Below are 26543 nucleotides of genomic sequence, written 5' to 3' on the forward strand. Positions count from 1 at the left end.
ATACTCTTATTGTTTGTTTTGCTATTTCAACAAGTTTATTCTCATTTTCTTATTTCTCCCTTACTGCTTTTCTATTCACCTTTTGATAATTTTTAACATTTTCCCAATCTTCTGGCATACCATTAATCTTCACAGCTTTATATACAGTTTCTCCATCCTCAATTTCTTTGGTTAAAATCAAATGCATCATTCTCATAGGCTTTCATTCTAAATGCAGTGTATGTTGTTCACATTTATGAAATACATCCTTAAATGCCTGTCAACTTTAGCGACAATCTTACTTTTTAATCTATCGTTCCGATCTACTTTAACTAATCTAAAGTTTTTACACCACTATAATTGCCCTTACTTACATTTAAAACTCTAGTTTCAGACCCAGGTTTCTCACCCTCAAATTGAAGGTGAAATCTGTAATAATTGGTCTTCCCTTAAGGAATTATTGCTTTGTGATAATTAATCCTGTCTCATTATAATTTACCTTTTGTTCCTGGTTGATTCCACTATGTACTGCCTTAATAAGCTGCCTCCAGTATTTTGTAGGTACTCAGCTTGAAGACTTTCTTTATTGAGCGGAGAAGTCCAATGTATACAAGGGTTAAAATCACCCACTATTGTTGTATTACCTTCTTGTAAGTTCCCATTATTTCTTGACTTATTTCATATACCCATCCAGATGCCTTTTAAATGTTGCAATTGTACCAGCCTCCACCACATCCTCTGGCAGCTCATTCCATACACGTACCACCCTCTGCATGAAAAAGTTGCCCTTAGGTCTCTTTTATATCTTTCCCCTCTCACCCTAAACCTATGCCCTCTAGTTCTGGACTCCCCGATCCCAGGGAAAAGACTTTGTCTATTTATCCTATCCATGCCCCTCATAATTTTGTAAACCTCTCTAAGGTGAGCGGCATGGTGGCACAGTGGTTAGCACTGCTGCCTCACAGCGCCAGAGACCTGGGTTCAATTCCTGCCTCAGGCGACTGACTGTGTAGAGTTTGCACGTTCTCCCCGTGTCTGCGTGGGTTTCCTCCGGGTGCTCCGGTTTCCTCCCACAGTCCAAAGATGTGCAGGTCAGGTGAATTGACCATGCTAAATTTCCCGTAGTGTTAGGTAAGGGGTAAATGTAGGGGTATGGGTGGGTTGCGGGTCGGTGTGGACTTGTTGGGCCGAAGGGCCTGTTTCCACACTGTAATCTAATCTAAAGGTCACCCCTCAGCTTCCGATGCTCCAGGGAAAACATCTTAATGGTGGGAAGCTATTTTCCTAAACCGCGCTCCAGTCCATGTGGAATTCTTTGTAGTAGTTGGATACAAATGAATTAGTTGCTTGGACATTATGGAAAGAAGTTGAAGTTCACTATGTTGATTTGGGTCTGGAGTATTTGCAGACATCTTTAACCTCACCTTACTACAATGTGAAGTTCCCACTTGCTTCAAAAAGTGTCAAAGAAAAATCAAGCAACGTGCCTTAATGACTACCAACTAGTGGCTCTGACATCCATCATTATGGAGAGCTTCAAGAGGTTAGTAATGGCACTTATCAACTCCAGCCTTGATCTGCTACAATTTGCCTACCATCACAATTGGTCCATGGTAGATGCCATCTCCCTGGCCCTACACTCATCCCTGAAAGATCTGGATAACAAGGACACCTACATCAGGCTCCTATTTATTGACTTTGGCTCTGACTTCAACACCATAATTCCAACAAACCTCATCTCCAAACTCCGAAACCTGGGGCTCTGCTCCCTACCTGCAAATAGATCCTCAACTTGCTGACATACAGACTGTCATCAGTAAGGGTCGATATTTTTCAGAGGGATATCAGGAAGGCAAAGACGGAATATGAGATAGCCTTGGCAAACAAGGTTAAGGATAATCCAAAGAGATTCTCCAATTACATTAACAGCAAGACAGCGAGAGTAGGGACCCTTAATAGTTGAAAGAGGTTGTCTTTGTGTTGAATCTCAGGAGAAAAGAGAGATTTTAAATGAATATTTTGCATCAGGTTTTGCTGTGGAAAAGGAGTGGAGGTGGAGAACTTGGAAATAAATATCTACTCCTTCAACTTGCAACATCTCAAAGCTGCTTTACCAATTGCAGATAATGGCATCCGAATACCCAAATTGAAAAGACTCCCCTTGTCAAAGCATGGGTTGTGAAGGCATCTCTGAAGTACCTCGCAGATTTCCAGGGATCCAATGTAAATGCTGCAGACAGACTTATTATGGATGTATTTGTTGGTCAGTCTGAAGCCAAGGTGGAAGGTATCTACCAAATATACTGGTGTGCTCCAAATCCAGGCAGTCTCAATCAATCTCTTCAGAGTTTTTTTTAAAGGTTGTTTAAATCATGGGTAATCAAAAAATCGCAGCGAAGTAACTGGTTAGTGCTGCTCATTGGAACACGGAGAAGCCATTCAGCTGGTTGAACCTGTTTTGTCATTCACTTAGATCACGGTGAATCTGTAGCTTCATTCCATCACTTGTCTTGTCCCACACTCTTAAAAAACCCTGACCCAACAATATTTAGCAATCTCAGCTGTGAAATGTTCAATTGGCAACCTCTCTATCTCAACAGCTTTGAACAAGTAAAAGGATAGAGGAAACAGTTTAATCTTCTTGAGATAGCCTGTAAAAAACATTATCTCATCATCATTCAAAAAGAATTGCTTCATTCTTCAATTTGAGACCTTACTACTTCAGAAATTGGAGATAGAAAAGGACAATTGATTATAAAGAAAAGGCTATAAATGATTTTGTTTTATGATCTTGTATATTCTTTGCAAAATGTATGTGCTTGATTTTTAAAATTTAAGCTCTCTCATTTTCAAAGACCAGAGTGGGAAATTCTGACCCATAGGAACAGTACAGTAACTTCCAGCAATCATCAGGCAGAGATTTGACTTTTGTCTTCATTATTTGTGGGTAGGATCTGGTAAGCCTGCTTCCAATGTCCCATTCCTTTGGACCCAAGTCACCACTCTCTTTGCTCCTAATTTCCCATTCCCTCTCTCCTAATACCCTGCTCCTTCTCCCAATTCCCTTCTCCCAATTCCCCACTCCCTCTCCTTCCAATTCCCTGGTCCCTCTCGTCCCAATTCCCTACTGCTTCCCTCCCAACTCCCTATTCCTTCTGCTCCCAATGCCCCACTCTGGAAGTGCACATGAACATACAAACATTCCCATCCACTCTGATAAACACTGAATCTCCTCCCTAACAACAATCTATTTGTCTCTGTCTTTACAATATCCAGTGTCCCTGCCTCCACCACCTTCTGAGATAAAAAGTGACCATATCACAAAACCCTAAGAACAAAAATTCCAAATTCCCCCTTATCTCTATTCTAAAAGAGCAACATTAATTTTATTTCAGTGTTCCCTACTCCTGATCTCCCCCACAGGAGGAAATATCCTCTTTACATCCACCTTTTCAAAAAAATTCAGCGTAGCCTCGGAGAACCGTCGGGCTGCTCTCTCACTACACAGAGATGACTAGTGGCGCTTTCACCTGAGGGTCACTATGCCTCAGGTGAGGGGTGATGTTAAGAAGGTGGGACCTACATGGTGACCTCAGCCAATACAGAAACAGATCCTGTGCTGTTGATCATTATTCTGCTTAGCAAACCAATTATGCAGTCAACTGGGCAAATCAACTCCCATAGGATCTAACAGCCTTCAATCAAGTCATCCCTCACACTTCTAAACCCCATCAGAAACAATATACTCATTCCACGTCTCGATCTAGTAAACCTAGGAATGGCCTCCTTTTATGTCCTTCTTTAAGTGAGGCAAGCAGTATGTAAGATGTGGTCTCTTCTATGGTGCCAATTTCATCTAGTTTACTTAAGAAAAACACTTCACACACACTTACCAATCATAACTAAAAGTGCATCACAATGTGTATTTACTTGACAAACAACTCCCACTGTTCAGTAACCAAGAAAATAAAACACAAAGATGAAAAAACCACAAGGACATTGTTTCTCCTCTTACCATTTTTTCAGCTAATCTATAAAAACATTCAAGTTCACACTCTGTTGCAAATATGAGTATTGAGATCACATGCCCAATGGCAGTAACCATGCTATTTTTTTCTATTTGTAAATTCTAAATGCAGTTCATTATATCTGGATTTCTAATACATTGACATAACTAGTGAGAATCTGGACTAGTGGCGCTGGGAGAGCACAGCAGTTCAGGCAGCATCCAAGAAGCAGTAAAATCGACGTTTCGGGCAAAAGCCCTTCATCAGGAATACAGGCAGAGAGCCTGAAGCGTGGAGAGATAAGTGAGAGGAGGGTGGGGGTGGGGAGAAAGTAGCATAGAGTACAATAGGTGAGTGGGGGAGGGGATGAACTAATCCAGAATCTGGTTTCCAGCATCTGCAGTCATTGTTTTTACATAACTAGTGAGAAGCATATTAGACAACTTCGGTCTATCAATTGCTTAACTAGATAAGCCTGGCTTGTGTTCTCATCCTTATATCGATTTCTTATGTGGATATCCTGCCATTATGCATATCAAACCGGAAAAACCCTTCAAAATATACTTCACAAAGAATTGTATCTTGACTTTTCTCCATGTTTTCAAAATAATGTTGTAATTTTACAACAGGATGGAGGTACATCCTTTCAAGAGAATAGAACTTCCTGCTGCTGCTTAGAAAAATACCTGACTTTACTTTTGACAGTTTTGAATTACATTATCACCCAAATGCTGTAGCTCAAGTTGCCTTAATAAACCCATCTTTTCATCCAATTCGTTTCAGCCAGTCGGTATATTTCATCATTATGTCATGAGTAACCATGCCAACTGCTCATCATTTTTAACCACAAAAGGAATGAAATTGACTGTTGTCCATAGTGAAGAATTGGATCACAGAAGTATCAGTTCAAGGTTGTATAACAGAGGCTGCTGACTCATTACAACTCTTGCTCCACAGAACTGGCAAAACCCAGTTCCATCCCCACAAGTTTCTGGTAGTCATTTTAAGTTCATATTTTACCCAATTTGATTGCATTATTAACTTTATCTTGCATATTTGAAGGTGAGAGATTTGCATGAACAATTGGAACTCAAGGGAGAAACACAACCAATGGAACATAGGGGTAAGCCACACAGTCATAAAGTCATAGAGTCACAGAGATGTACAGCATGAAAGCAGACCCTTCTGTCCAACTCATCCATGCTGACCAGATATCCTAACCTAAGCTAGTCCCATTTGTCAGCACTTGGCCCATGTCCCTCTAAACCCTTTGTATACACATACCCATCCAGAAACCTTTTAAATGTTGCGATTGTACCAGCCTCCATCACTTCCTCTGGCAGCTCATTCCATACACGTACCATCCTGTGTGAAAAAGTTGCCCCTTAGGTCCGTTTTAAACCTTTCCCCTCTCTCGCTAAACCTATGCCCTCTAGTTCTGGAATACCCCACCCCAGGAAAAAGACCTTGTCTATTTATCCTATCCACATCCATCTTGATTTTACAAACCTCTATAAGGTCACCCCTCAGCCTCCGACTCTCCAGGGAAAACAGCCCCAGCCTATTCAGCCTCTCCCTGAGCTCAAATCCTCCAATCCTGGCAACATCCTTGTAAATCTTTCCTGAATTCTTTCAAGTTTCACAACTTTGGATGGGAGGCAAACCAGAATTCCACACAATATTTCAAAAGTGGCCTAACCAATGTCTTGTACAGCCGCAACATGACCTCCCAACTCCTGTACTCAATGCTCTGACTAATAAAGGAAAGCATTTCAAACACCTCCACTATCCTATCTACCTGAGACTCAATTTTCAAGGAACGTTTCCATCAAGCCAGTGTTACCTGATTGAATGCAGCCATTTACCTGCCCTTATTTCGTGTCCTCTTACCCATAAGAAAAGTCTGTTCATCACAGTTTTGCAAACTTTGGTTGATGCAGCATTTTTGGGGAGAGGGTGCCAGATTTCCACAACTTATTTGTCCAGCTTTCTGCCTGGTCAATCTGAGATATCCTTTGGTCCCCGAGTCTACCACCAGAGGTAATAGCTTCCCCATGTATTCTCTACCGTTTCGTGTATAATCTTAAGAAATCCACAGCCCAACTTTCTGAACTCCAGGGCACACAAACCAAAGTTTACGCAACTCGGTCCTCAGAATTTAACCCTTGATGGCCTGGAGAATGTTTGAGCTGAGTTTTCTCATCAATGTCGATCCATCTCACCACAGCTGCCGGCTGGGTTTTCTCAGGGTCACATCGAATCTCTTCTGGCAGCTTCAACTGCAACGTGTCCATTAGAAATTAGTTGTTTAAAACATGTAACTTTGGGATACACTCCACTACTGAGATCCATTCTTTTAGCCCTTTACAGACATCGCCTTAAATTGGTGAAAGGCGGGGGGGGGGGGGGGGGGGGAGAGGAATTTTTAACCCAAACGACAGGATTTTCCCTCAGATAAATTTTGGAAGGCCAATTTAAAAGCTGCAAGGTAGGAATCGCCACTGAGGTTTTTTGGTGTGACTTGTTTGTCGAGGTTAAGCGTTCCCTTTTGGCGGTCTGGGATAGCAACCGTTAGTGTTGGCTGCAGTTTGCACTGGGCTAGTCTACAACAGTAAATAACCTGTATAATAACAGGGATCTGTATAATTGCAATGATTTATAAACAATTAAGCAAATGCAAAAACAGGTTTTTCTTCGCAATTTAATCAGTTTCTTTTTTTTATTTATATATAAATGGATCAATTCATCAGGAGTTGTCCTTACCCGCTGTAATCTTTCCCTTTCTGAATGGTTAGAGTGACGGTCATCTCGACGAGTGTCAACAAGATCAAAAGCAGCAGCAGCCAGTATATGGGATCATTCTTCACTAAAGTCACTCTCCAAACCGCTAACACGGTGTGCAGCACAAAAATCAGTCGAGGGACAACTGCGCTCAGATAGACAGTCAGAACCATGGTGTTCTCCCCTGCAGCCTGATCCTAAAAGCTTCCTCTCTCGGTCTGGAGACTCGAGCTCGCCGCAAACAGGGGAGAGAGTTTAATGTCTTGAGGTCAAGCCTGCCCCTCTGGAAGCACTGCCCTCTTCTTCGCCCCTTCCTGTTTAAGCCTTCTCACTCCCGGGAGACTGCAAAGGAGAGAAAAAAAGAGAAAGGTCATCAACTGCAAAACCGACTGACCAGAGTACTTAAAATTATTTTACTTTGGGGGTCCTCAATTATAGTATATTCATCAATGGAAGTGGAAATGAAATACGCTAGTACCAGAGAACTACTGATGTCACTAAGTTGACTAATATACTGTACTTTAATATTAGTTTTATTCTTTCGTGGGACGTATGAATTGTTGACACTATAGTCAAGAAAGCACAGCAATGCCTCTAACTTCCTCAGGATGCTAAGGTAGTTCAGTAATTCCACAATGGCTCTTACCAATTTTTAAAGATGCACCATAGAAGGCATCCTATCTGGATGCATCACAGCTTGGTACGGCAACTGCTCTGCCCAAGACTGAAAGAAACCACAGTGAGTCCGGGCACAAAAAATGGCTTGGTGGTAAGGACTGGGGAGAACCCAAAGACATTTTACTGAGGAATAGGAGAATGATCAGGGAGAAGGTACAGCTTGTCAGGGATAGCATAGGGAATTTGTGCATTGAGTCTGAGCAGATAGGGGAAGTCCTACATTAATTTTTTGCTTCGGTTTTCACTAAGGAATGTGACCTTGTTGTGAATGAGAACGTTGTGGTGTTGGGGGATAGGATTGAACAAATCAAGATTGAGGAGATTGATGACTGAAAATTTTGGCAAACGTTAAGATTGGTAAGTCCCCAGGGCCAGACCAGTTTTATCCTAGGCTGCTCCGGGAAGCGAGAGAGGAAGTTGCTAAGCTGCTGATGAAGATCTTTGCTTCCTCAGTCTCTACAGGAGTCATACAGGAGGATTGGACAGAGGCGAATGTTGTTCGTCTTTTCAAGAAAGGTAATAGGGAAATCCCTGGCAGTCTTGCATAAGTCATCAGCAAGGTTTTGGAAAGACTTCTAAGTGATAGGATTTATGACTGTTTGGAAAAGCATAGCATACTTAAAGGCAATCAGTATGGCTTTGTGAGGGACAGGTCATCCCTCACAAATCTTATTGAGTTCTTTCAGGAGGTGATGAGTCAGGTTAATGAAGGTTGAGCAGTGGATGTGGTGTATTTGGACTTCAGCAAGGCATTTGATAAAGTTCCCCATGGTAGACTCATTCATAAAGTCAGGAGGTATGGGATACAGGGAGATTTGGCTATTCTGTCTCGATTCAGAATTGGTTGGCTGACAGAGACAGAGAGTGGGTTGAGAGGTGGGTTAGTAAATTTACCGATGACACAAAGGTTGGAGGTGCTGTTGATAGTATCAAGGGCTATTGCAGGCTGCAGCGCAACATTGACAGTATGCAGAGCTGGGCTGAGAAATGGCAGGTGGAGTTCAACCTGGATAAATGTGAAGTGATGCATTTTTGAAGGTCAAACTTGAATGCTGCATAAAGGATTAAAGACAGGATTCTTGGCAATGTGGAGGAGCAGCAGGATCTTGGTATTCAAGTGCATAGATCCCTCAAAGTTGCTACCCAAGTGGATAGGGATGTTAAGAAAGCATGTGGTGTTTCGGCTTTCATTAACAGGGGGATCGAGTTTAAGAGCTGCGAGGTTTTGCTGCAGCTCTACAAAACCCTGGTGAGACCACACTTGGAATAGTGTCCAGTTCTGGTCGCCCTACTATAGGAAAGATGTGGATGCTTTGGAGAGGGTGCACAGGAGTTTTACCAGGATGCTGCCTGGACTGGAAGGCTGTCGTTTGAGGAGATGTTGACTGAGCTTGGACCTTTCTCTCTGAAAAGAAGGAGAAAGAGAGGTGACCTGATTGAGGTATGCAAGCAAATGAGAGGCATGGATAGAGTCAATAGCCAGAGACTTTTGTCTAGGGCAGGATTGACTGTCACAAGGGGTCATAGTTTTAAGATATTAGGAGGAAGGGAGAGAGGAGACATCAGAGTCAGGTTCTTTATGCAGAGAGTTGTGAGCGCATGGAATGCATTGCCAGTGGTGTTGGTGGAAGCAGAGTCATTAGGGACATATAAGCGACTGCTGGACATGCACATTGACAGCAGTGACTTGAGGAGAATGTAGGTTAGGTTATTTTATTTTACATTAGGATTAATCCTTGGCATAACATTGTGGGCCGAAGGGCCTGTTCTGTGCTGTACTTTTCTATGAGTCTTGAACACAGCCCAGACCATCACAAACCAGCCTCCCAACCCATTGAGTCCATCTACACTTCCCTCTGCTTCAGGAAAGCAACCTACATAACCAAAGACCTCTCCCATCCCGGTTATACTCTTTTCCGTCCTCTTCCTTCAGGCAGAAGATATAAAAGTTTGTATACACGTACGAAAAGGTTCAAGAACAGCTTCTTTGCCGCTGTTATCGGACTTTTGAATGGACGTCTTTAATGTGCATGTTGATCTCTCTCTGCACCTTCTCGACAGCTATAATACTGTATCCTGCACTCTGTTCTGTTACCCTGATGCACTTGTACGATCTACCTGTAAAGCATGTAAGACAACACTTTTCAGTGTACTTTGGCACACATGACAGTAGTAAATCGAATCAAAATTTGATGCCATTTCTAAAAACTGAGTGGCTCTCGAAGTCATTTGAGAAGGCTGTTAAGAATGACCAGATTGCTGTGATTTTTAGGGTCACATGTAGGTCAGACCAGGTAAGGACAATGGCGTCTATTCCCCCAAAAGGCTTTTGTGAATAAAATGAGTTTTTACAACAATTGATGGTAGATGTGCTGTTGCCCTGGAACAATTTGGTTTAATTTCTTTAGAATTTCTTTCACATCACAAAGGCACCAACTTAAAGAGGCCAATTTGTGCACAGCCTGCACCTGGAACTCAAGGATTGCAGTTTAGCGAGAATATTGTTCAATTCCCTTAAGAGACCAAAAATCTCTCAATCCCACCCTTGAACATATTCAACAATTGATATCCATTTCCCTTTTGGAAAAAGATTTCCAAAGATTTACAACCATTTACGGGAAGCAATCTTTTCTCATTGCTAAATGGCCAACTCTTATCTAAGATGGCCATGCTAAATTGCCCATAGTGCCCAGGGATGTGCAGGTTAGGTGCATTAATCTGGGTGGGTACTCTTTGAAGGGTTGGTGTGGACTTGTTGGGCCAAGGACCTGTTTCCACACTGTAGGGAATCTATGATTCTATGATGCTCCCTCGTTCTAGAATCTCTACCTGAGAGGAACCATCCTGTCAAATGTCCTCAGCATCTTACTGGTTTCGAAGAGATCATCTGTCATTCTTCTAAATTCCACAGAATATAGGCACACTTTACTTACTTCTAATCATAGGACACCCTTCTCATCCCAGAAATCAATCTAATAAATCTTTGTTGTACTTTTCAAAGGCAAATGTTTTCCTTTTGTAAGGGAATCAAAGCTATACTCATTAACGCAGGTGGGTGGTCTCATCAAAGCTCTGTACCAAAGCCTTGTTCCTGTACTCCAATTATCTGTCAATGAAAAACTTCCAACATGTCATTGTTTTTTTAATTGCTTGCTGCAATGTTATATTAATTACTGCACATTGTGTCCAAGGGTCTCCAAAAGCTCTTTGAATAGATAAAGATTTAAATTTTATAGTCGCATGTATTCAGATATAGGAGTACAAGTACAGTTAAGAATATACAATGTCACCACACAAGACGCCATCCCAGGTACAAAGGTACCAAGGCACAAACAACTTAGGTACAAAGTCGTAAAAGAGAGAAACAAAGTTAAAAATTTAAGCATTACAGACCATCATAATATAATAGAAAATAAAGAAATGAGGTAATAGTTAACATTAAAGTCCTTCTGAATATAAACTAGAAAAATAAAGAAAGGGGTGGCATGGTGGCTCAGTGGTTAGCACTGCTGCCTCACAGCACCAGGGACACGAGTTTGATTCCTGCCTCGGGCGACTGTCTGTGTGGAGTTTGCACATTCTCCCTGTGGCTGCGTGGGTTTCCTTTGGTTGCTCCAGTTTCTTCCCACAGTCCAAAGATGTGCAGGTTAGGTGAATTGGCCATGCTAAATTGCCCGTTGTGTTAGGTGCATTAGTTAGGGGAATGGGTCAGGGTGGGTTAGTCTTCGGAGGGTCAGTGTGGACTTGTTGGGCCGAAGGGCCTGTTTCCATACTGTCGGGAATCTAATCGAATCTAAAACTAAAATTTCAACAGTCTTCCTTAAGTGCTTTGCCATAATGGGTCCCCAACCTCCTCCGCTTAGCTTGCTTCCAATCTGCTCCTACTGCCTCCAGAACATTGCCAGGCAGGACCCACTCAGAGTCTCCGGTCACCTGCCTCCTTGATGCCACACTAGTTGAATGTGTCCCTCTCACCTCACCTCTGGAATTCAGCTCTTTTGTCCATGTTTGAACCAGGGCTGTAATGAGGTCAGGAGCTGAGTGGCCCTGGTGGGACTCAAAGTGGGCTTCACTGAGCATATTATTATGGTGCGACTGGGACTAGAGAATTGTTGGCCACTTGATGGGTCATTACCATGCAGAGGCAGATCTTTCTCCTGAAATGGGTGATCAAACATAAACCAATGAATGGTTAAAGTGCTATTAAATAGCTCCAGGGTTAGTGGAATCAGTGGGGGCTACCTCCAGGCTCAATGCACCTTATATAAAATACCCAGCTATGTCTGTCAAACACATGCTTTCAGATACAAAAAAAAACAAATGAATGAAACCATATAAGAAACCTCTGACGATGCTGTCCTCCATCTCTACCAACTTTCTTTATACACCTCAACTTGAATGGCTTCCTGTCCCACACATCACTGTCATATCAGTCATATTCCCTGCAGGCTTTGCCCTCACATGTGTTAGTGTCTGGTCAGTCATATTAGGGTTTCTTAAGGTTAAGAGAAACAGATTCGTGATATGAATTGATTTTCAGCATGCATGAATTAGAACAACTGTAACACGGAGTCTTGGATGAGTCAATGAACTCCACAAGGAAGGGCTACGTATCTTTGTTTTTATTCCACCAACCTGCTTGGAATGTACGAACTACCCTACACAGACAGTAAGGGCTTTCTACCTGTTAAATAAGGGAAAAGGCTGAGACTTGTTCAGTTCTGTTTCTGGGGTTCCCTAAACCATGTCAACCATAGATATATCCTCCTGTCATTGATCATTAACCACACAAAGCTGCCTCGGGTATTCAGGAGAAAGTGGGGACTGCAGATACTGGAGATCAGAGGCGAAAAGTGTGGCACTGGAAAAACATAGCAGGTCAGGCAGCATCTGAGAAGCAGGAGAATTAATGTTTCAGGCATAAGCTCTTTATCAGGAATGTGGGGGTGGAAAGGGGGCTGAGAGATAAATAGGAGGGTGGGGATATGGAGAAGATAGCTGGGAAGGCGATAGTTAGATGGGGGGGTGACAGTGATAGATCAGAGGGGAGGGTGGAGCAGATACATAGGAAGGAAGATGGACTGGTAGGACAGATCAAGAGGGCGGTGCTGAGTTGGAGGGTTAGATCTGGGATAAGGTGGTGGGAGGGGAGATAAGAAAACTGGTGAAGTCAACATTGATGCCGTATTTTGAAGGGTCCCAAGATGGAAAATGAGGTGTTCTTCCTGCCGACGCCTCAGGGATTCATATACACTGTATCTCGGTAAATCTCCCTTTCTTGATGCCCTGCAGAGTATACAACTTGGCTCAATAACTCTGAAGTCAAGTTTCTAGTGATGCAGACACTTAACTACAGCTGTGTTTTTGGGCTGTTCTGAAAATGTGCTTTTTTGGTATCATAGCGCTCTCCAAAATCAAAAGTGCTACAGTTGTAAGACATTATTACCTGTCCAGTCAATCATATGTAATCTTGTTTTGTCATTAATTCACCTTCCAAACACAAGACCACTACCATCTCGAAAGACCAAGGCAGCAAATACACAGAAACACCACTATCTGCAAGTTCATCTCCACTCACCATCCTGACTTAGAAATATATTGGCATTCCTTCAATGTCACTGGAAGTCTTTCCATCATGACATTGTGGATGTTTGTACATCAAAGAACTGTAATAATTCAAGAAACCAGCTCACTAACAACTTCTCAAGGGCAACTTGATATGGGCAGTAAATGCTGGCCCATCCAACAAATCCCACATCCCATCAGTGAACAAGTGAATGGTTACTTTTAAATCACAGAAACGTTATAGAGCAGGAAGAGGCCATTTGGCCTATCATGTCCAAGCCAGTTCTCGAGGGAACATTGAATCTTAGTGCCAATCTCCTCCCTTTACCCTCTACCCCTGCACATATTTCTATTCAAATGATCATTGAATGTCCCTCCTGAATGCTTCAATTGAACCTGCCTCCAATACAGTTTCAGGCAATACATTCCAGATCTGAATTACTCTTTTTTCCTCATTTATTTCATCTTTTGCATATCATTTTAAATCTGTGCCCTCTTATTCTCAAATATCTTAAGAGAAAGATTCTTCCTACAAGCTCTGCCCAGTCCTCGCACAACTTTAAAATCTGCTTAGCCTTCACCTCTCCAAGGAGAAAAGGCCACTCTTCTCCAATCTCTCTTCATAGCTGAGGTATCTGCACTGTTGCAGGGTCAGCACTGAGGGAGGGGATATTGTTGGAGGGTCATTGCTGAGGGAGCTCACACTGTTGGAGGGTCAGTGCTGAGGGAGTGGGCATGGAAATTTCCCAGTCCAGAACCATATTAATAAACTTCTTCAGAGCTCTCTCGGAAGCATTCACATTCTTCCTGTACTGTGGTGCCCAGGACTGTACACAATACTCCAGGTGAAGTCTAACCAGTGATTATACACATTAAATGGAATCAGTTTTATCTTCTACACTATGCTCTTGTTAATAAATCCAGGATACTATATGCTTCAATAATTTCTCTCTCTTGTTGACCTGTTGCTAAAGCTGTAATAGATACATACATCCAGGTTTTTCAGCTCCTGTAGCCCCTTTAGAATTATATCATTTATTTTATGTCTCTCGAGATGTCACATACCAGAATGAATCACCTCATACTTCTCTGCATTGAGGTTTAGATTAGATTAGAATCCCAACAGTGTGGAAGCAGGCCCTTCAGCCCAACAAGTCCACACCGACCCTCTGAAGAGTAACCCACCCAGACCCATTTCCCTCTGACTAATGCATATAACATGATGGGCAATTTAACATGGCCAATTCACCTTTGGACTGTGAGAGGAAACCAGAGCATCCAGAAGAAACCCATGCAGACATGGGGAAAATGTGCAAACTCCACACAGACAGTCACCCAAAGCTGGAATCGAACCTGGGACTGTGAGGCAGCAGTGCTAACCACTAAGCCACTGTGCTGCTCCTTCATATACCTTCCCACTCCACTAAATTGTCAAAGTAGTTTTGAAGATCCATACTATCCTCTTCCTTACAGACACTTATAAAATCATGAGGGACATGGATAGGGTGAATAGCCAAGGTCTTTTGCCCAGGATGGTGGAGACCAAAATTAGAGGGCACAGGTTTAAGGTGAGAAGGGAAAGATTTAAAAGAGGCCTGAGGGGCAACTTTTTCTCACTGACAGTGATGTATGGAATGAGCTGCCAAAGGAAGTGGTGGAGGCTGGTACAATTACAACATTTAAAAGGGTATCTGATTACTAATGGTTTAGAGAGATATGTGTCAAATGCCGGCAAATGGGACTAGATTAATTTACGATATCAGATCAGCATGGACGAGTTGGACCGAAGGGTCCGTTTCCCTGCTTATAACTCTATCACATCAGTGGCCTTGTTTAGATCATTTAAACACAGGAAAGCAATGGCTACAATACTGATGCTGGGGGATCTGCCTCCTGAACCACCCTCCAATCTGAAAAATGTGCGTTAACCATCACTCTCTGTTTCCTGTCATGCAGCCAGCTTTGTTTCCATGTTGCTACTGTCTCTTGCATTCTATTCTTTAACATTTCTTACAAGTCTGTTATGTGACAGTAAATATGTCTAATCTCTTCAAGACACCAGCAAGTTAGCTAAATTCAATTTTCCCTTTTCAAATCCATGTTAGTGCATCTTAATCACATTATTCTATTTAAATATTAGCTTTTTCTTGTTTGCATAAGCTTTCTCATCACCAAAGTTAAACTGAATGATGATCCCCTTCTAACCTTTTGTGAATTATGGTGTAGTGTTTGCAATTCTCCAGTTCCTCTGTGTTTCGGGAAGGCTGAAAGATCAATTCAAGTTTATGTATTTGTTGAACTTAGATTACATTTTAACTAATTATTTGATCTGCTAAGTAATAGATATATTAAATTAAATAACTGTGGTGTAACCACATCGATTTGCAGTCATTGTAATTATTCACTAGTTGTATTTTGTCACGTGTTGATCTTGTTCTCTGACTTTATATGGAACTGCAATTATTTGATTAAAGGGTATATTGCTCTTAATACCTAAATATGGCAGCTCCAGAGTAAGACAGCTCTGCAGAGTGATATTAATTGAGGGTGGAATGTTCCTATTTTTTTGGATCGATGTGGAGGCGAGTGTAATAGGTGGTGACTGACACGCCATCCTGGCTGCTGGACAAACCTGACCAGTTGCCCATCAATTAGCTCACTAATAGGAATGAGGAAAAATATCGTGGGCGGCACGGTGGCACAGTGGTTAGCACTGCTGCCTCACAGCGCCAGAGACCCGGGTTCAATTCCCGCCTCAGGCGACTGACTGTGTGGAGTTTGCACATTCTCCCAGTGTCTGCATGGGTTTCCTCCGGCTGCTCCGGTTTCCTCCCACAGTCCAAAGATGTGCAGGTCAGGTGAATTGGCCGTGCTAAATTGCCTGCAGTGTTAGGTAAGGGGTAAATGTAGGGGTATGGGTGGGTTGCCCCCCCGCGGGGCGGTGTGGACTTGTTGGGCTGAAGGGCCTGTTTCCACACTGTAAGTAATCTAAATGACAAATACTTGGTTTTGATTCATTAGCTTCCTTAAGCTCTATTAGTCTCATTATTATTTCTTCAGGTTTTCCTTATCAATCTGGGGCCAATCAAAGTCTCTGTAGTCTGAAAGCCACCCCTGCCCTTGTCTTTGATTTGTCTCCTCCACCACTGGATCTTCCAAGGAGTAAGAGTGAACTGGCAAATTTTAGGATCTAGAGGCCAGCAACATTTGGCTTGTTTGTTAGCTCTTAGTGAGCTAATTGATGGGCAACTGGTCAGGTTTGTCCAGCAGCCAGGATGGCGTGTCAGTCACCACCTATTACACTCGCCTCCACATTGATCCAAAAAAAAGGAACATTCCACCTTCAATTAATATCACTCTGCAGAGCTGTCTTACTCTGGAGCTGCCAAGCTTTATTCTGCAGCATCTAATCTCTTGGGGGAGATGTACGAACTGTTGTCCCAAGCTTTGGAATTTGCAGGATCTGGAATGAATCACAGTTTATGACAGGAAGGTAAAATATTGATGTGTATACTGGTGGGGTCAGAAACATGCACATTCAGGATTGGAATGTTTTGCGCTTAGGGCAAGAAAATGATTAATAAAAATAGGATGAAAATAGAGAAAGAGAAAAATTAAATGGAATGAGGAAAAATATCATGGTTTATTAAATTAAAACCACAAGCGGAAAGTGTATGATATCCCAGTTCTGAGTGCTGATAAAGTTCTGACCTATTTCACAACTATGGGTAATATACAAGTCTCACTTCCATGTTCTTATAAATTTACTTTGGTCTCCAGCCCTTGAAGATGCATCTCTTACAAGAGAACAATTGAATTGACCACGGATCTTTGTGTTTAAAAATAAAACTCAGGCATTTCCTCCGAGTCAGTAAGTTAACTGCTGCACTGTTTACACAAAACAGAAAGTTTTAATTTATGTGGTTGGGAGTTTGTTTGAAAACTCTACTGATCTGAATTGTGAGCTGCCATTAACTGAGTAATAGGTCAGTAGCAATTGGTGACCTAGGTCACCAGAACTGAGCCTGTGATTCATCGAGAAACTCGCCCACTCCTGCTTGATATGACTTGGAGATGCCGGTTTTGGACTGGGGTGTACAAAGTTAAAAATCACACAGCACCAGGTTATAGTCCAGCAGGTTTAATTGGAAGCACTAGCTTTTGGAATGCCTCTCCTTCATCAGGTGGTTGTGGAGGACACAATTCTAAGGCACCTTGATTGTTGAGTCTTTCATCTGTTCGAATATCATGATAACGAACAGATGAGAGACTCAACAGACAATCAAGGCATTTTTCAATGTATAATTTCAGTTACATCGCACTGTAAACTTTTGCTATAAATTCTGTGCCTTAGAATTGTGTCCTCTACTATCACCTGATGAAGGAGCGGCACTCTGAAAGCTAGTGTGCTTCCAATTAAACCTGTTGGACTATAACCTGGTGTTGTGTGATTTTTAATCCTGCTTGATAGCTCTGGTCGTCAGAACTAAGCCAAGAGAAAATGGGAAAAAACAAATAAGAATGTCTAATGTCAAAGACCACGTTCCTGCCAGCTTTTCCTGTTGCTGTTTACCAGTCTGCAAGTAATAATTAAATGGGGAACATCTTCACAGCTGAATGATGTTATGGTATGACAACTATTTGTTAATTGTGGAGCTGTAGAGGATCAAAAGGAGCTAGCTGTCCATGCACACTACAACGATATAGTGGTTTGCTGAAATAGTAATGCAGAGAGTCATGTGATATTCTGGGAACTGGGTTCAAATGCCACCTCAGTAGATCGTGGAATTTGAATTCAATAACACTGTAAATGAAAATGTCTAGCAATTGTCACAAAATTATAAACTAAATCCACTAATCACCTTTAGGGAAGGAAAGGTGTTGTCCAAACCTGCTCTGGAGTATATTGAGGCCTACATACCTCAGGCCACCTGGCATCGACCTGGGCACAACAAATGACAATGGCAAACTCACCTAACCTGATCTAGAGTCACAGAGTCATAGAGATGTACAGCATGGAAACAGACCCTTCAGTCCAACCCGTCCATGCCGACCAGATATCCCAACCAAACTTGTCCCACCTGCCAGCATCTGGCCCATATCCCTCCAAACCCTTCCTTTTCATATACCCTTCCAAATGCCTCTTAAATGTTGCAGTTGTACCAACCTCCACCACTTCCTCTGGCAGTTCATTCCATACACTCATCACCCTCTGCATGAAAACGTTGCCCCTTGGGCCTCTTTCATATCTTTCCCCTCTAACCCTAAATCTATGCCTTCTAGTTCTGGACTCCCCAACCCCAGGGAAAAGATTTTGTCTATTTATCCCATCCATGCCCCTCATAATTTTGTAAACCTCTATAAGGTCAGCCCTCAGCCTCTGGCGCTCCAGGGAAAACAGCCCCAGCCTGTTCAGCCTCTCCCTATAGCTCAAATCCTCCAATCCTAGCAACATCCTTTTAAATCTTTTCTGAACCTTTTCAAGTTTCACACATCTTTCCGATAGGAAGGAGATCAGAATTGCACGCAGTGTTCCAACAGTGGCCTAACCAATGTCCTGTAAGCTGCAACATGACCTCTCTGTACTCATATACTCTGACCAATAAAGGAAAGCATACCAAATGCCTTCTTCACTACTTGCAAAATCTTCCTTGCAAAGCTCTGGGGTCTAGTGCCAACAATGGGAGAGCTGTCTCATAAAATAGACAAGCAACAGCCTGACATAATCACGTTGACAAAATTGTATCATATATACAATGTTCTAGACATATCATCTGAAATATGACCTCCCAATTCCTATATTCAATGCTCTGTCCAATAAAGGAAAGCATATCAAATGCCTTCTTCACTATCCTATCTACCTGCAACTCCATTTTCAAGGAACTATGAACCTGTAATCCTAGGTCTCTTTGTTCAGCAACACTCCGCAGGACCTTACCATTATGTGTATAAATCCTGCCCTGATTTGCCTTTCCAAAATGCAGCACCTCACATTTATCTAAATTAAACTCCATCTGCTACATCTCAGCCTATGGCCCATCTGATCAAGATCCTGTTGTACTCTGAGGTAACCTTCTTCATTGTCCACTACATCTCCAATTTTGGTGTCATCTGCAAACCTCCTAGGTTCACATCCAAATCATTTATATAAATGATGAAAAGTAGTGGACCTAGCACCGAACCTTGTGGCACATCACTGGTCACAGGCCTACAGTCTGAAAAGCAACACTCCAGGACCACCCTCTGTCTTCTACCATGTTGCCACTGTACAGGACATTGGTTAGGCCACTGTTGGAATATTGCATGGAATTCTGGTCTCCTTCCTATCTGAAGGATGTTGTGAAACTTGAAAGGGTTCAGAAAGGATTTACAAGGATGCTGCTGGGGTTGGAGGATTTAAGCTATAGGAAGAGGCTAAATAGGCTGGGACTGTTTTCCCTGGAGTGTCAGAGGCTGAGGAGTGGCCTTATAGAGGTTTATAAAATCATGAGGGGGATGGATAGTGTAATTAGACAAGGTTTTTTTCCCTGGGGTGGTGGAGTCCAGAACTATAGGGCATAGGTTTAGAGTGAGAGGGGAAAAATTTAGAAGGGACCTAAGAGGCAACTTTTTCACATAGAGGGTGGTGCGTGTATGGAATGAGCTGCTAGAGGAAGTGGTGGAGGCTGGTACAATTACAGCATTTAAAAGGCATTTGGATGGGTATATGAAGAGGAAGGGCTTAGAGGGATATAGGCCAAGTGCGGGCAAATGGGACTAGATTAGGCTGGGATATCTGGTCAGCATGGAGGAGTTGGACCGAAGGGTCTGTTTCCATGCTCTATTACTCTATGACTCTATGGCCTCTTCGACTAGCAGAGATCACAGCACAATGTGCAGTGGCGCTTGTTGGGAGGGAGCTACTCTAGGAATCCTCAACATTGACTCCAGATCCCCTGAAGACCCATGGCTTCAACAAAACATGGGCAAGGAAACCTTATGCTGATTACAACATGCACCATCTACTTCCCCTAGTGCTCCTCCAACTGTGTTGTGTGGCACTTTCACTATACAGAATGGAATTAACTTCGAACAGATCTAACAAATCAAGACTGGGCTGACAGACATCAGAAACAGTGGAATCATGCTCTAATACAATCTGAAACCTCATGTCCCAGCATCTCTCTCATTCTACTAAACCAGGGAACCAACACTGGTTCAATGGAGTGTGCAGCAGGTCTACCAGGAACTAAAAATGAGGTGTCACCCTGGTAAAGCTACAACACAGGACTACAGTACATGTGTCCCTCTATCACAAGGTCAGAAATGGGGATGTTCACTGATGATTGCACAATGTACATCACCATTTGTGATTCCTCACACATTTAAGCAGGCATTCAAACACAGTAAGATTTTGGTTGATGAGTGACAGGTGACATACATGCCACACAAATGCAAAGCAATGACCATCTCCCAATAAGCAAGATACGATGCTTCAACAGTTCACCACTACCTTCTCAAAGCCAACTGGAGATGAGCAATAAAAGTTGACCCAGGCAGTAACACCTACATTGCATTAATGTAAATCAGGTACGAAGAGCAATCAGAAGACCAAATGAAATGGTAACCTTTGTCTCTGAATGTGAAAGGGGTCAGACTCCATCAGGAGTGCAGTGGTTCAGTTGTTGGTCCAGCCACTGACCCTCAGGAAGAGAATATTGCTGGTAGCTAGATTGGAAATTGAAAGCCACGACCTCTAAAGCAGGATTTGTTTAATTATTCGTAAACCTATGTGTTAGTAAGCATCAAAATGGAAGCATTGAATAATTGAACACGTGGTTAAAAAGCTGATGCAGGAGGGTGGACAACAGAATTCTGAGGCAGTGGAATTGATTCTGGGAAAGCTGAGACTTGCAAAAGTTGGACACTGAGCAGGGCAGGGATAACTATTCTTGCAGGGAGATTTGTTAGTGCCTATTGGTGAGAGTTTCAACTAGATTAGCAAGGGGTTGGGAACTGGAAAGCAGGGAAGAGGAGGCAGAAACTGAGAAAGTGAAACTGAAAAACAGAGGAAACAATCATTTATAAATCAACAGCACAGAAAATTGGCAGCATTAAGTGTGTGAAGTATTCTGACCAGCACAGATCACCTTATAGCCATATTAAATGTTAATTCCAAATGTATTTTTAAAAGAGAAGTGATATAGCCAAGACGATTGCAGATGTAAACCTAGTGACTACTTATAGAGAAATTGTGGAAAGTCACTTCTATAGAGAGTTAGGAAAACCTCAAATGGAAAGACTGTAAAGGAAGAGATATCAAGAGGCTGACTATCTAACCTCCACTCAGCAGGGAGCCATCTCCTTTAAATGTTTGTTCTTTACCCTTCAAGTGATCTACGACGATGTGTTATAAAGGTGAGCTTCAACCTTAATCTGTGTCTGTGTGTGAAGTGTTAGTGGCTTGACATTCTAATGTGTGGACAATTGTGCTGTGTAGGTCACAGCTTTGAGAGCAGTCTTTGAACCCCCCTGCATTTTAGATAAAGAAGGGAAAATCTATTCACTACCTCTGAATGTTGCCAGCCAGCCATTGTTGAAAGAAGCCAGAACAAAAGCATTTTAGACAAACTGCAAAGCCAAGTATCTCGACCGTTCAACTAGCAAATTCAATGTTCTAGGTTATCACTGTAACAGTTACAGTGCCTTCCATGTACTCTTCACAAACAAGTTAGAAACTAAACAAAAAAAATTGCAGGTGCTGGAAATGAGAAACAAAAACAGAAATCCTGTAAAAACTCAGCAGGTCTGGCAGCATCTGTGGAGAGAAAGCAAAATTAACATTTCAGGTCCAGTGACATTAACCTAGAAACTAACCATTTTATTCAAAGATTGTTTTAATCTGTGTATGTGTAATAAATCAGGAAGTCCTGGGTATGTTTTATAAACAGCAATGTCTTAATATTAAAACTTTCATCGTTGTTTCCAGGTTTCTCCATGATGTGATCTATCCTATCTCTGTAACTTCCTCTGTCTTAGAGTTGTCTGAGATCTCTGTGATCCTGCAGCTGTGACTTGCTGCACGTACTGATTTTCATCTCTCCAGCATTAACAGCAATGCCTTTTGCTGTCTGAGGTCGAACCTCTGGAATTCCTTCCTTAAGCCTCTGCAACTTTGTTTTCCTGATCTAAACATGTCCTAAAGCTTGCCTCTTTGATCAACCTTCTGATCACCTCCTTACTAAGCTCAGTGTTGAATATTGTTTCTCCTGTGAAATACTTTAGGTTGTTTGATGATATAAGCTGCTATATAAATGTAAGTTTACATTTCTTTTCGCATTTGATCATTTTTATTAGTTCCTGAATTCTTGTTAGTGGTGTGAATGAGAAATAATAGAAATTCCAAGTGCAGATTTTGAATTGTGTGAGATATTGCATTATGATTCTCTTTACCAACTCACTCACAAGTGTTCTATGTTTACTATACTATGTTTCCATTCATTCATTTGTAACTCTTTACTAACTCACTCAAAATTTAATATATTGTTTCCATTCATTTGTTTTGTAGTACATTTTACTCTTATAAGATAAACATCCCTTCCAGCCAATTACTGTTTCTTTACACTTTTTTAATTGTTAGAATTCATTTTAATTCTTAAAATTCTTATATCTGTTTCTTTATCAAAGGTTACCCCTGAATAAGTGTTAATACTGTAACCTAATCAGAACAATGCCCAGCAACTATGATGTCTCCATAACCCACTCGAAACTGTGGAAAGATTAACTGTCTCTCAGGACCTGAATAGGTTGCAGAATATCAAACAGTTTCTTCCAATAGAATGTATTTTTTAAATACATATTGAATAGGTCTGCGACCCCCTTTAAGAAACATAAAATCAAAACAGTGCTGTCAAAGAACTGTCAAAACCAGCAATAGTAAATGAAATCTCACAACCCAGCTGCAGGCCAATTTAATATCCTCTCTACTTTTACTTAGTACATGTATAATTTCTCACTTATTTCAATCATATGGATCTAGTATTTTTACTATCATTACTAACTTTAAAGACAAAATGACTAACACCTCTTAATTATGCAAACTCCGACCAGACAGACATTCTAATCCCACCAGGGGTAATAGCCAGCATTTAGCAAGTGCTTAACCCATCCTGTGTCTCTCGCATTTCCTTTTATTCTTGAATATTTGTGACTGCTCTTGCCTTGGAGCTCCACCAGATTGAGGTTGAAGTCATTTAGAGTCTAATTTTCATCCTGGTTGTCAACATAAGGTGGACAATAGAGAATCAACAACCAGAAATACTCTTAGTCCAGTTTTATTCTCCACTGAAGTTAGTTAAAGTGAAATGTAAAACAAGCTGCAATGCACTATATTGCTGGTTATATTCTACACTATTCCTCTCATCAACTTTATTGAATCTACTTGGGTTATTTTCAGGCAATTTGTTCTGTCTAGACCACTTACAGTTCAAACTTGCTTTTTGTGGTTTTCCGCCTCCCATTGACTCATGAGGTATTTTATATCCCACGCATTGTAAAAAAGGAAGCCAACATTCAAAAATTCTCATAACTCTTAGAGTAACAGTGGAGATGTCATGAAGAAGGGCTTATGCCCGAAATGTCGATTCTCCTCTTCCTTGGATGCTGCCTGACCTGCTGCACTTTTCCAGCAACACATTTTCAGCCCAGATCTCCAGCATCTGCAGTCCTCCCTTTCTCCCTTCTGGATCATGTCAATTTAAGTGCACTTTTACCAATAGGTTTCACATCACACAGTTTGTCATGGTAGGATATTGCACACTATTCAGTAACAATGATTTAATTGTATTGGGTAACCCAATACCAGTGGTTTTGAAGGTCATAGAGTCATAGAGATGCATAGTGTGGAAACAGAATCTTTGGTCCAACTCGTCCATGCTGATAGATATCCCAACCTAATTTAGTCCCAGTTGACAGCATTTGGCCCATATTTCTCTAAACCCTTCCTATTCATTTACTCATCCAGATGCCAGTTAAATGTTGTAATTGTACCAGCCTCCACGACTTCCTTTGGCAGCTCATTCCATACATGTACCAGCCTCTACGTGAAAAAGTTGCCCCTCAGATCCCTTTTATATTTTTCCCCTCTCACCTTAAACCTATGCCCTCTAGTTCTGGATTCCCCCACTGCAGGGAAAAGACCTTGTCTGTTTATCCTACCCATGCCCGTCATCACTGTGTTGAAATTCTAATGTTCATGTTCATTCTAGAGAACCGTTAGATCTTGTGGTCACCCAGCTATAGAAAAGATATTATTAAGCTGGAGAGGTTTCAGAAGAGATTTACCAGGACCTTGCTAGGTATGGAAGGTTTGAGTTATAAAGAAAAGCTGGATAGACTGGGATATTTTTCACCGGAGCATAAGAGGTTGAGAGGTGACCTTATAGAAGTTCATAAAATGATAAGGGGTATAGGTAGGATAAATGGAAGGTGTATTTTTCCTAGTCTGGGGGATTTCAAGACTAGGAGGCATATATTTAAGGTGAGAGAGAGATTTAAAAAAGACAGGAGTGGCAAATTTTGTACACAGAGGGTGGTTCATGTATAGAATTAACTTCCTGAGGAAGTGGTGGATGTGGGCACAATTACAATGTTTAAAAGACATTTGGATAAGTAGATGAATAGGAAAGGTTTGGAGGGATATGGGCCAGGAGCAGGCAGATGGGACTGGTTTAGTTTGGGATTATGTTTAGCATGGACTGGTTGGACTGAAGGGTCGGTTTCCTGGCTGTATGACTGTAGGACTCTATGAGATCATATCAGTGGATCAGTGTCAATTTCAAGAGGGCCAGCAAATATATGTGCTATGACAATCTTGAGAGAGCCATTAAATCGGAGGTCATTGCTGGCACAGGGTGTGATTGATTGTCATGCATATGACCATCAAGACTTCCAAAGTACAGCAAGTAGCCTTCATCAACAGAAGTGTGGAGGTGCATGGCCGTTCCTTATATATACTTCAGAATCCCAGATTAGATTAGATTAAATTCCCTACAGTGTGGAAACAGGCCCTTCAGCCCAACCAGTCCACACCGACCCTCCGAAGAGTAACCTACCCACACCCATTTCCCTTTGACTAATGCACCTTACATTATGGGCAATTTAGCATGACCAATTCATCTGATCTGCACATCTTTGGACTATGGGAGGAAACCGGAGCACCCAGAGGAAACCCACACAGACATAAGGAGAATGTGCAAACTCCGCACAGACAGTCACCCAAGGCTGATTCTAATCTGAGACCCTGGGGCTGTGAGGCAGCAGTGCTAACCACTGAGCCACCATAGTTTTTCTGCAATCCCCTCCCAATGATTGCTGAGAGACAGGGTGTGCCCACTAAAGATGGCCACTCATTCTTGTAACAAACCACGCAGGGATACTTTAGGAGAGCTGCAATCCCTGTTTTAGAGAAACCTAATCAACAATGGAGCAGGCCATTGGGCCCCTGAAGATTTGATTCAGATGCGTAGCTGTGCTCCAGTATGCTCCAGTGAGAGTTTTTTTTTGTGTGGTAGTCTACTGTGTACTATACAACCTAGTGCCTTGAAGATGGGTGGCATTAAAGGATTATCTTGTGGATTGCCATCCTCTCAATGGCAATGAGGATGTGGAGGCAGCTGCTGGAGTGGGGCAGTAGTCTAGATAGGTAGAAGTTATTCCTAATTGTCAAATGCTTGAGAGCTAGAGGATGCTGATTTAAGGTGACTGGCAAAAGGATCAAAGACAGCATAAGGAAGGACAGTTTTCTACAGTGTGTGGTGAGGTTCTGGAAGTTTGGGTTTTTCTGAATTTTTTCTGTACCTACTCTTAGCATATTAATGATCTGTGCACCTGGACCACCAAGTTACTTTGGATTACATTGCTTCTAACTTTCCATAATTTAGAAAGTATCATTTTAAGCCCAAAGTGAATGATCCTGTATTTGCTGATATTGACATTACAATGACATGTTGATAGTCTCCGATCAGTTGAAGATTTTCAAACTGTTGAGTCACCATATTCTTATAAACTCTATTACTGTAGTTGGATAATTGGACAATCATTCATCTGGTTAGATGTCGTTCTGCCCTCTCTACCATCTGAGGTGCTGCTCCACCTTGTTCTGACCTGTTGTTTCTTTTGGTAACACCTATGAGTTTATATTAAAGGGTTTTGTTCTTCTCTCTTATTTCACTCACTTTGCTTTTCCATGGCAACTATTCAGATCCCTTCACACCTACCCGAGACACACATTCTATTTCTTTAATTAATAAAGTTTTGCCCAGTATATTCAAGACTGAGACAGATTTTTAATCAGTGAAGAAATCAAGTTTCGTAGGGCTCTAACAGGAAAGAGGAGTTGAGGATTATCAGATTAGCCATGATCTCACTGAATAGCAGAACAGACTTGATGATCCACACATCTCATTCTTACATTCTACGATCTTACGATCTATTGTCCCATTCCTACATGATTTGGCCTTGAACATTTTATCATTTGGTCTTTCCCATCTTCCA

General features: G+C 41.8%; 1 protein-coding gene across 1 annotated transcript in view; it reads right to left on the bottom strand.

The window, feature by feature from the left end:
• tmem26b (transmembrane protein 26b) overlaps positions 1–7070 on the bottom strand; it is a 59962-nt gene extending 52892 nt beyond the window's left edge. Inside the window, exon 1 of the mRNA XM_072557921.1 lies at positions 6750–7070. Coding sequence (XP_072414022.1) covers positions 6750–6940 — 191 coding nt within the window. The 5' untranslated portion in view covers positions 6941–7070. The remainder of the gene's footprint in view (positions 1–6749) is intronic.
• Positions 7071–26543: the final 19473 nt, after the last annotated feature.

The sequence above is a fragment of the Chiloscyllium punctatum genome, chromosome 38, assembly GCF_047496795.1.
Source record: "Chiloscyllium punctatum isolate Juve2018m chromosome 38, sChiPun1.3, whole genome shotgun sequence".
In the NCBI taxonomy this organism is placed as follows: Eukaryota; Metazoa; Chordata; class Chondrichthyes; order Orectolobiformes; family Hemiscylliidae; genus Chiloscyllium; species Chiloscyllium punctatum.